This window comes from Perognathus longimembris, chromosome 7 (assembly GCF_023159225.1).
Source record: "Perognathus longimembris pacificus isolate PPM17 chromosome 7, ASM2315922v1, whole genome shotgun sequence".
NCBI classification, from domain to species: Eukaryota; Metazoa; Chordata; class Mammalia; order Rodentia; family Heteromyidae; genus Perognathus; species Perognathus longimembris.
Window position 1 is genome coordinate 47,364,693 of NC_063167.1, and position 12,381 is coordinate 47,377,073.

At 43.2% G+C, this 12,381-nt stretch overlaps 1 protein-coding gene across 1 annotated transcript; it reads right to left on the bottom strand.

Moving 5' to 3' along the window:
* Positions 1-1,348: 1,348 nt before the first annotated feature.
* Positions 1,349-10,645, bottom strand: Diras3 (DIRAS family GTPase 3). Its single transcript, XM_048351556.1, has 2 exons — positions 10,153-10,645; positions 1,349-2,997 (listed from the first exon to the last, which is right to left on the bottom strand). Exons 1-2 carry the CDS (start codon positions 10,343-10,345, stop codon positions 2,141-2,143), a joined length of 1,050 nt encoding a protein of 349 aa, XP_048207513.1. The 5' UTR covers positions 10,346-10,645; the 3' UTR covers positions 1,349-2,140.
* Positions 10,646-12,381: the final 1,736 nt, after the last annotated feature.

Genomic DNA, 12,381 nt, shown 5'->3' on the forward strand with positions numbered 1-12,381 from the left:
TGCGCAAATTACTCAACATTGGAGAAATTATCAAAGGGTCTGTTATATTGTTTTCATTTGATCTGGTCTTAAGTGTGAATAAATTTTTGTTTTCTACCCTTGTGTTATATAGTAGGGGAGGAGTGATCCAGTTAATCCATGGATTTAAATCTCCCAAGTTTTCAGAATCTCAGCCCTCTGGTTCCATTCTTTCATATGTGGCAAACCATCAGGGCTATCACAGGAAACCTTTGTACTTGTCATTATATACCACTACAGTATGCAATACATTTTCTCAAGGGAGGATTCTGGAAAATATTCAAGGTTGTGTGTTTTATTTTAGAAATGGACTCTGTTGGGGACTTTAGATTTAAGATTTTTTTAGTTGTTTTTTAAAGAATAAACCGATATTTGAGTTCGTCTCAATAGTGTTCCTCTTCCCTAAAAACATATAGTACAATAGCTTTTTGTTTAATAATAAATACTGCATGACAAAATTCACAAGATAAAAAGCCTCCTTTCTCTACCTACCACAAATTAAAAAATACTCCTTAGCTAATTTATGTATATCCAAAAATTATATCCAGCTGGCCATGCCTGTAATCCTACTCAGCATGCTGAGATTTAAGGATCAATGTTTGAAGCCAGCCCAGGCAGGAAAAGCCCATGAGACTCTTATTACCAACTAACCACCGAAAAAGACAGAAGTGGATCTGTGGCTCAAATGGTAAGAGTGAGTGCTGGCCTTGAGGGAACAAGCTCAGGGACAGACCCCAGGCCCCAAGTTCAAGCCCCAGAATTGGCACACAAAAAATTTATATTCAAATGTGATACTACCTTTCTTCTAAAAATAACCATCCTTTGAGGACCCCATCCATTTATCCCCATGCCCTCCATCCAGCTCCCTACTCTAAATATCCTGTATCTCTTTTTAAAAATTTAATTTTGTTGTCAAGGTCAAGAAGGATTGTAGTTGTATATGTAAGGTAGCGAGTACACTTCTTGTCAAACTTGTTACCCCCTCCCTCATTTTTCTCCCACTGTCCCTCCCTGTCCTGTATCTCTTGAGGACAAGGCTAAGAGACAAGGGCTGAGTATTCTGCTATCCCACATGTTTCCCCTTGCACAACCAGAATCCACACAGGCCTGGTGTTCTCTTCAATGAAAATTTAAGGCAACAGAACAGCTTCACAAGGCAAGGACCCCTTAACTCCCTCTCCTTCCCTCTCCCACTGACTAATCCATCATGTCAGCAGCACCCAAGTGTGAAATTCTTATTAGAAACCTTTCTTGGATGTGGTTTAAATTTAATTCAATGATCATTTCTGTTTTCTTGTCCATTGAGAAAGAAATTCTTACAGTTATAATTGCGTATAAGAAAGCTTTATTAAGTCAAGTAATTGTTGCACTTTTCCAACACTGTAGGGTAAGATCAGCAACTGTTTGTATGAGCTAGGAAACAACGAGCACATCTCAGTGAGCAAGTTCCACTTTTACAATTGCGTCTGCACACATCTCAATAATAGCTATAGAATATTTGTTTTATTATCCAGTCAAGGGTAAATGATCCCACAGCAATTTGGCAAGGCTTTTGTGGTGAAAACACATTTCTTAATGATCAAGTACACAATGGGAGATAGGATTAGGCAATTACAGCACTTGAAATGGTTACAAATACAGAAGCCAGGCTTGGAGGTGCACACCTGTAAACACAGCACTTGGGATATTGAAGCCAGAGGATCATGAGTTCAAGGTGAGCCTGGGTTACATACTAAGAACTTTTCTCAAAATAAATAAATAAATAACTGATAAAAAATTAAATAAATACAAATAAAACAATAACAGAATTACAAAACATAGGGCTGGGTCATCTTCAAACTTCGGTGCTTTATTCTTAAAAAAAAAACATTTTGTTTTATTAACTTTAGTATTAAAGGTCTTATTTTTAAATGCGTGATGTTTCTTTCTTTCCCTTTTCCTCTAATACCAAACTTTTAACGAAATGAATTTTCTTGCCCAGGGGGAAAATAAACAAAAGTCATTCACTTGTATATGTTTACCGACATGGCATTAGGATCAGAGACAGGTGGCACGCTACATTGGTACTGGTCCACGTTTGCTGCAATCTACAGGCTAGGAGGTAGCTTCTAGGGCTGGTGACTTACATGTTGACAAATTTTCCGAGCAGCTTCTCGACGATCTTGGACACCTTGGTCTTCTTCTGCAGGCAGGCAGTATACTTCTTCTGGAGGCAGGCGGTGGACTTCTGGAGGCAGGCAGTATACTTCTTCTGGAGGCAGGCAGTGGACTTCTGGAGGCAGGCAGTGAACTTCTTCTGGAGGCTGGAAGTCGGCTTCTGCAGGCAGTCGTCAGGCTCCTTCTTGGTGCTCAGCAAAATGTGGAGCAGCTCCTTCAGGTTGATGTCTTCCTTGGTGGAGATCTCCATGAAGGCACAATTCCACTCGCGTGCGAAGGCAGCACCTTCCTGGGGACTCACCTCTCGGGGCTTCTCGTCGATCCTGTTACCCACGAGCAGAATTGGGAACTGGGCCAGGTCGTCGCCCTTGATCTTCCGAATCAGCTCCAGGTCAGGCTTGGTCTCCTCCAGAGATGTCTTCCTGGTAATGGAGTACACCACAAGGAAGGCCCGGGCCCTGGCCACGCAGGCGCGGTAACTGCAGCTGTGGGTGTTGTCGTTGATGTGCAGAATGCCTTTGCCGTGCCTGCAGCCCCTCCAGCGGCCAAAGGTATCTTCACTAGTCGGGGAACTGGCCTCGCGCAGGGTGTCATGAGCCAGCCTCTTCATCAGAGTGCTCTTGCCCACGTCAGCAGAGCCCATCACCATGATGCAGAAGTCTTTGCACTTCCTATGCGGTGAGGAGGCAGCCGGGGTCTCAGGCAAGGTTGGCTGAACCTGCTCGGCCAACAATAGCTGCTCTTTGATGGGAAAACATAAATTGCCCATCGTTGGAAGAGGAAGCACCAAACGTTTAGCAATCAGTGGTTGGATGGAGAAACCTAGTAAGGAAGAAAGATCATTGGGTTTGATTAGCCACTGCACTTGAAGTCCCAGACGCTATTTTCATTAGCAAGTACCCCAACCTTATCTGCTACCGTACACCCTGTTGTGACCCATATGGCACATTCTCTGGTCTTACTGCAAACTATTTCCTTATCAAACGTCCAATAGCCCCAAATCACCTAAGTACTTCCCACTATTCCATTGAGAAATAACCCCCGCCATGTGGTTCTTTGCAAAAATCAATAAACTTGACAGACCACTGGCTAAATTGATGAAGAAGAGACTCCAATCAACAAAATCTGAGATTCCAAAGGAAACATTACCACAAACATCCAATAAATCCAAAAGATTATGAAGGACTACTTTCAAAACCTATACTCAAATAAGATGAAAAACCTAGTAGATATGGATAAATTCTGAGACATAAAAAAAAAACCTGCCTAATTTATTGAGGGCAGTTGTTTCTTTGGGGATGTGGTACATATACACAATGGAATTCTGTGCTTCTATCAGAAAAAAATGGCATTGCCCCACTCATAAGGAAATGGAAAGACTTGGAAAAAAAATCATACTAAGTGAAGTGAGCCAGACCCAAAGAAACAGACTCTATGGCTTCCCTCATTGGCAATAATTAGTACATGTCTAGCATAGTCCTAGCAGATGATCACAATATCTCAATAGGTGTGTACATATGATCACATAAGATGATGTTAAGCAAAATGAACTCCTAGTTATGGAAATAAGTGGTATATTGTTGTTATTTTCAATGTACTATGTGAAATTATGCCTTTTTGTTTTTCTTCCTTATGGTTTTACCCCTGATGCCACTGTATCTGACTGGCTCCCTGAGTATTGTATACATGTTTTTTTAGATCTAGGGAAGGGAAGAGGAACACCAAAATGAAGTGACAAAGGGTAAAAGGCAAACCAATGCAACAGCAATACTTACAAGACAATATGCTGTAAACCAACTGTACAACTCGGGGGAGGGAAAGATTTGGGGAGGAGGAAAGATGGGAGAAAAATGAGGGAGGAAATAAGTTTGATAAGAAATATACATATGAAACTGTAACCCCTCAGTACCTCACTTTGACAATTAAAAAAAAAAACATTGATTTTTTTTTTTAAATGCCTAAGCTGAACCAAGAAGGTATAAGCCACTTAAATAGGCCCACAACACGCAATGGGTTTGAGGAAGTTATCGGGTATCTTTCAACAAGGAAAAGCAAAGGTTGCAATGGATTCATGGCTGAATTCTATAGGACTTGTAACATTGAACTAACACAGATACTCCTCAAACTTTTCTGTGAAATAGAAAACAAAAGACCAATTCCAAACTCATTTTATGAAGCCAAACATCACTCTAACTCAAACCAGGTAGAGATCCAACGAGAAATGAGGAATAAAATACCAGTCAACAGAATTCAGCAAGTAATCCAAAAAAAAAAATCATACATTATGATCAAGTAGGTTTCATCCCAGAGAGGCAAGTCTGGTTTAACATATGTAAATCAACAAATGTAATATGCCACATCAATAGAGCCAAGGGCAAGAGCCACATGATTATCTCAACAGATGCATAAAAAGCCTTTGACAAAATTCAACATCCATTCATACTAAAAGCTATGGAGAAGCTAGGAATAGAAGGAACATATCACAAAATAATAATGACTATATATAAGGCAGACCAACAGCCAACATTATTCTGAACAGTGAAAAACTAAAACCATTTCCTTTAAAATTAGGAACAAGGCAATATGTCCACTCTCTCCACTCCTCTTCATACTTCTGGAATTCCTAGACAGACCAATAAGGCAAGAAAACGATATAAAAGACAGTTACTAAACTAAAAAGACAGCCAACAGACCAAGAAAAGGGCTTTACCAGCAATACATCAAAGGACTAATATCCAAAATATACAAGGTTTGAAGCCAGTCCAGTTAAGATAATCCACCAGACTCTTATCTCCAATTAAGTACCCAAAAGGCCAGAAGTGGAGCTGTGGATCAAGTGGTAGAGAGCTAGCCTTGGATTAAAAAAAAACTCAGGGGCAGCACACAATCCATAATATTCTCATCTATAAGCTCTCCCTCCCCATTCCATCCCAAAGCTGGAGAAGACTTTTCTTGCAGCAATGTCCCTGCATGTGCAATGCCTGGTTAGTCTTTATCTGTATTTATAACCCCATTTCTGGGTCACAGAATAAAAAAAACTTTCATTTTTCTTGTATTTGCTGAGACATGCTTTATGTCCTTGGATATGATTTATTAATTTAGAACATGTTCCATAGGATGCTGAGAAGAGCTCATGGCTGGAGCTTTACCATTTGAGCCACACCTCCATTCTAGCATTTTGCTGGTTAATTGGAGATGGTGTTCATAGACTTTTCTGGCTGAACTGGCTTCAAACTATGATCTTCCAAGTCTCAGCTTCCTGAGTGGCTAGGATTGCAGATGAGTGAGAGCCACTGATACCTGGTTGGGCTGTTCATTTAAAAAGGAATACTTGATCAGTTATATATGGACTTGTAAGTCTATGGTTTATTAGAAAGGAATAATTACTGTTGAGGTAAGAACATGGACTCTGGAGTTGGGATTGTTTAGGCTGGACTTAACTTCCTTCTTGTTAGCCTTAAAACCTTAAACAAATCACTATGACTTCTGACCCTTGTCTATAAACAGGACAATAGCACTAGGGCTTTGGTTGAAATAAAAACTTCCTAAGTAAAGATCCAGAAACACAATAAATAAAAGAAAGGCTACATAAATGGGACCACATTAAACTTAAGAGGTTCTACATGGCAAAGGACATAGCTAGCAGGATAAACAGAAAGCCCACAGATTGGAAGACAATCTTAACTAGTTATACATCAGACAAGGGCCTCACATTCAAAATATACTTAGAGCTCAAAAAATTAACCCCCCCCCCCCAATAAAACAATCCTCAAAGAATAAAAATCTCATTAATAGGGCTGGGGATATGGCCTAGTGGCAAGAGTGCTTGCCTCGTATACATGAGGCCCTAGGTTCAATTCCCCAGCACCACATATACAGAAAATGGCCAGAAGTGGCGCTGTGGCTCAAGTGGCAGAGTGCTAGCCTTGAGCAAGAAGAAGCCAGGGACAGTGCTCAGGCCCTGAGTCCAAGCCCCAGGACTGGCCCCCAAAAAACAAAACAAAACAAAAAAATCTCATTAATAAGTGGGATAAAGGGTTAAAGAAAGACTTTCTGTGAAGAAGAAATAATAATGGCCAATGGACATAGGAAAAAAATATTCAACATCTCTGGCCATAAAGAAATGCAAATCAAAACAACACTGAGATTCCCCCTCACCTCAGTCAGAATAGCCATTATCAAGCAAACTAAAAAACTAAATAACAGATGCTTGTGGGGATGTCACCAAAAGGGAACACTGTTGGTGGGAATATAAACTTGTTCAACCCCGCTGGAAAGCAGTATGGAGATTCCTCAAAAGAGCTCCCATATGACCCAGCAATCTCACTCCTGGGCATTTACCCACATGACCACAAACAAGGCCACAGTAAAACGACCAGCACAACTGTGTTCATTGCAGCATTATTTACCATAGCTAAGATATGTAATCAACTCAGATGCCCCTCAGTAGATGAATGGATCCATACAATATGATATATATACACACAATGGAATTCTATGCTTCCATTAGAAAGAATGACATTGCCCCATATGTAAGGAAATGGAAAGACTTGGAAAAAATTATATTGAGCAAAGTAAGCCAGACACAAAAAAATAAGCTACATGGTTTCCCTCATTTGTAATAACTAGAATATGTCTATGTTATTCTTAGCAGAGGCTCATAATGGCTCAATAGTGATGTGAATATGACCATGTAAAATGATGCTTACCCAAATGAACACCAAGAAATGGAAACAAGCACTTGTGTTTCTTATTGTACTGTTTGCAGTTATTTCTTTTTTCATTTCCCCCCTTTGGTTTAATCCTTGTTGTCAATATTTTTTATTTCTGTGCCCTTTGTTTTGTATATAGGTTTACCTGATTTGGGGAAGGGGAAATCTCAGAAACAGTGGGACAAAATGTGAACCAATGCAATAGTGATATTCACTTGACACTATGTTGGAAATGAACTTTACAACTTAGGGGAGAGGAGGGTAGTTGGGGGGGGTGAAGTGGGAGAAAATGAAGGAGGGGTAACCACTGTTCAAAAAGAAATGTACTTATTACCTTACTTATGTAACTGTAATCTCTTTGTGTATCACCTTTACAATAAAATTAAATTAAAAAGGAAACTCTTTTTACAACTAAAGATAAAAAAGAAGAAAAAATAAATTACTAAAAAAAATCATATACTTGCCAGGCCAGGGTGGTTCATGCCTATAATCCTAGCTACTCAGGAGCTTGAAATCGCAGTATTGTGGGCTAAACCCAGTCTTGGCAGGAAAGTCTGTAAGACTCTTGTCTACAATAAACTACTCAGAAAAAAGCCAAAAGTGGTGCAGTGGCTGGAGTGGTAGAGTCTTGAACGAAATAGTTAAGTAACCGCACCCAGGCTCTGATTTTAAACCCGAGGACTGGCACACATATGTGCACACATACACATACACATACAGCATTATCACCATCTACTCTAACTCTGATATGCAAAGCAGTTTCCTCTGATTTGCTGCAGGAACTTCCCACAGAAAGAAAGGAAGACAAAGGTCATCCTGGGCACAGGAGGTGGTTGAAAGTGGTAGATCTGTGGCTGAGACTCAGGGGACGTGCTCCCCTGCCCAGGCTGACAGTGAGCCTTCGGGAGTTATCTTTATCTTCAAATTACCAGCACCCTCGAGAAGCTAGATGGTCAGGGGTCACCCTTGCATCAGGATGGGCACCGTAAATGAGGAAGGGTGTCTGTGTAGCTGTCAGGGAGAAACTGTAAGAAATGAGAGGCGAACCCCCCATACTGCTGGCTCAAGGCTTTTTAGGGGTACGGACCTGCCGAGTTGCTCCCAGCAGGAATGGAGGCAGCAGCAGTGGACAGATGTGGGAGAATTTAAACAGAATTTTGGGGGGCACTCATATGGGTCACATTACATGGACTGTTGGAATTCGGGAGGAGAGTCATTTCTGAGAAGGAGGTGTTTGTCACGTGGGCTAAGGGAATTGGGGCAGAGTCTCATTCAGAGAAGGAGTGTAACGAGATGGTTGCAACTGGGGCAGGAATCTGTTTCATACGGGGAAAACAGCACAGCCTGGGGAAATAGAAACGTAACAGATTTTTGTAAACAGGTAGGAACACGGGGGCGAAAGTGGGGGACTTAATCAGCTAGCTGACTCCGAGACCTTAGAGGAACTGACGGGCTGAATGCATCATAACGCTTAGCCCACCCCGACACTTGCTGGAGCTACTAGACGAGTCTTAGAGAAATGAAGGAAACTACTTGTGCCGCAGCACGGCGGCACAACCAGGGCCATTCAGGCTGTCTCTGGCTCCAAACAGGACAAGCAAGAAAAGGTCACTACAAGCAAAAGGGTGTCTGTAGGAGGGCGGGCCACTCAATTGCATGTCCCTGGCGTACCACTTGGTGCCTATATTTGATAATGTGTGCCTGGAATCCTTAATGACCACGGATGCACACCTTACCGTGTCTTTTGGTGCATGCCCGCGCCCATAGTCACTGCGCATGCGCAATCTGGGCTTGTAGCTGACCCTGACCGCCTGCGTATCATGCCTATATCGGAGCGCGCGTGCCTGGCACCCTTAGTAACAGCGCGTGCACACAGTAAGGTGTCTGATCGCGCGTGTCCACATCCATAGCCACTGCGCGCATTAGATCTGGGCCTGTATCTAACCGCGACAGCCTGTGTACTGTACCTATATTGGATCTCGCGCGCGATCTGGGAGTGTATCTGACCCTGACCACCTGTGTAATGTGCCAACATCAGATCCCGAGTACCCAGCATCTTTAGTGACTGCGGATGCGCTCCATACAGTGTCTGGTGGTGCATGCTTGCACCCGTAGTCACTGCGCATGCGCGATCTGCGCCCGTTGTTGCGCCTACACGGATTGGAGCGCGCATTCCTGGCATCCTTAGTAACAGCGCGTGCCCACACCAAGCCACAATGAGCATGCGATCTGCGCCTGTATCTAATACTGACCATCAGTGTGACATGCCTACATTGATCGGATCGCGTGTGCCAGGCATCCTTAGTAACAGCGCGTGCACCCAGTACGGTGTCTGACAGCGCTTGCCCGCACCCATCGTCACTGCACATGCGCCGTCTGAGCCTGCAGCTAACCGTGACCGCCTGTGTACGGTGCCAACAACAGATCGTGGGTTCCTGGAACCCTTAGTAACAGCGCGTGCACACACTACGGTGTTTGATAGCGCGTGCCCGCACCCATCTTCACTGCGCATGCGCGGTCTGGACCCGTATCTAATCATGACCGCCTGTGTGCGGTGCCTACGTCGGATCGAGCGTGCCTGACATCCTTAGTAACAGCGCGTGCACACAATATGGTGTTTGATCGCGAGTACCCGCACCCATAGTGACTGCTCGAGCGCGATTCTAGCCTGTATCTAACAGTGATCACCGTACCTACAACGGATCGCCCGTGCCTGACATCCCTAGTAACAGCGCGTGCACACAATGCGGTGTTTGATTGCGCGTACCCGCACCCATAGTCACTGCATGAGCGCGATCTGAGCCTATATCTAACCGTGACCGCCTGTGTGCCGTGCCTACAATGGGTCGTGGGTGCCTGGCATCCTTAGTGACAGCGCGTGCACACAGTACGGCGACTGTCCGCGCGTACCCGCACCCATAGCCACTGTGCACGGGGAAGCCGTGACTGGATCTGTGACCGCGTGTGTACGGTGCCTACATCGGATCGCGAGTGCCCTGCGCCCAGGGTGACCACTCATGCCCAACCCCTGAAAGGCAACACTGGAGGAAGCCAGCGGCTACGCGGCAAAATGGGTATTCCATTAATTTTCGTCCTATGCAGACTCTCCATTTTTCCGATACAAACTGAGAACGCGAAACACGAAACGCGAAATCCCCACTAATACTCTGCTGTGTTACCATGTAACCCCACTCATGCAGAATTTGAAAATCTTTTTCTGCCTTAATAATTAAATGTAACCCCACAAAAGATGGTAGAGACTTACCTTTCTGCAGCCTCAGCTCTGTGGATCTCCGCCGCTGTGTGGGAAATCCGAGATGCAGACTGGATTTTGACCAAGCCCAGAGATACGCAGGTTGGCTCATTCCATCTGAGCGTGGGGCATGGGGGGAGGCGGGGGCGGGGGAACTACCTTGTGTGTTACTGCAAACGGCTGGCAGAGCCCACAGTTTTCTCATCCCCCCTATTCCTGCCTCCCCCACAGCAGTGGCTGCTTTCTCCGTGCAGGGTGGAGGATGGGATTCCGTTTAATCTAGGCATTTCAGTCTTAACCTCCCACTGCAGTGGAATGATTCTAGGCTTCAAACTTGAGGTCTAATTGTTCCCCTACACACACACATAGTCTAGTCTATAAAGGATCTATATACTGAAAATATAAGATGCCAATGAAATGAATTGAACTGCGTAGATGGAGAAACAGTAATGTTCTTGAGGCAGAAAATTAACTGACCCTAGTAAAAATGATGGCTATCTCCAAATTCATCCATAGGTTTTTGTTTGTTGGGGTCATGGGGCTTGTTCAGGGCTGGAGTGCTATCCCTGAGCTCTTTTTGCACAAGGCTAGCATTCCACCACTTTGAGCCACCGTTTCACTTCTGGTTTTCTGCTGCGGGGACTTTACGGTCCTGGCTGGCTTTGAACCATGATCCTTAGATCTCAAACTCCCGAGTAGCTAGGATTATAGCGTGAGAGCCACTGGCACAAACTAGGTTTTTTTTTTCCATCCCCTTTCTTTCTTCCCACACCTCTCTAACCTTGTTTTTTCCTTCCTTCCTTCCTTCCTTCTTTCCTTCCTTCCTTCCTTCCTTCCTTCCTTCCTTCCTTCCTCCCTCCCTCCCTTCCTTCCTTCCTTTTCTCTTTTTCTTTTCATTCTCCCACTCCTTCCCTCCTTCTCCCTCCCTCTCTTCCTTCCTTCATTCTTTCCTTTTTAACTGGGGCTTGAACTAAGGGCCTGGATGCTGTCTCTTAGCTTCTTTGCTCAAGGATAGCATTTTACCACTGAGTTACAGCTTCACTGCCAGTTTCTTTGCAGGTGAATTGGAGATAAGTGTCTCATGGATTTTTCTGCCAGGCTGGCTTCAAATTTCAATCACCAGATTGAGGTTCTGATATGCTATCAGAAGGTACATGGCTCTCTAAATTCCGTTAACGTGCTTTTTAAAGTCACCTTTCACAGTCCCTGGCACATAAAACACATGGGGCACATAACAGATATGGAAAATATAGCTGAGGTTTAGGACCTAGTCTCCAATCCCTTTTTATCCATGTCATTAATCACAAGGACATAAGCAGAGAACTTACTTTGCTTTCTAAAACACTCAGTTTCGTTATCTGTAAAACAGGGATACACAAAATGGAGAGACAAAGGATAAAATACAAACCAATGCAACAGCAATACTTATAAAATGATATGTTATAAACCAACTGTACAAGGGGGAGGGGGAAAGGGAGGACAGAATGAGGGAGGGGGTAACAAATTGGATAAGAAATGTACTCACTGCCTTAGGTATGAAACTGTAACCCTTCTGTACATCACTTTGACAATAAATGAACGAATGAATGAATAAATATATAAAAATAAATAAATAGATAAATAAATAAATGGATACAATCCTGCTTGAAGAGAGTTAAATGAGTGAAGGCACTTCAAAAATATTAGTGAGCCATAGTTAAACAGTGTTGTTTGAATTATTATCATCAAGCAGCATTTCTATAGTGAACTACAGGAAGCTTGCCTTATTCATGGATTTATTACACGTTGTTTTGGTCAAATGAGGTCAAAACAATATCAATAAGAAAATCAAAGGTCATTTCAAGCACACATTTACAATCCCCACACACATTCCACAGCTCTGTTGACTGAAAGAAACTTTCAATCAGTCCTATTATCAATCACTTTATCATCATCGTGATTAAATCATTGTGTGATTGGCTGATTGTTTTCCTATCCTTTATTTTGTGAGCGTATCTCCCCCCAAAGCAATGGGAGCCCCCAAAACAATGTAAAAGTTATGCTTAATTTTGGTAAGAAAGTGTCATTTTTATGTGGACAGGCAGCAACTTTGGGTCCGGTTACAGAAAAAATGAATCAAGCGTCATCTGCAGAGCGGTGAGCTCTTTGCATCCTGAGCAGTTGGGGTTTTTTCCTCCACTCAATCATCTTGGCATCCTACACCCACAGATAATGGATGTCTACTGCATTTAGGTCTTATGT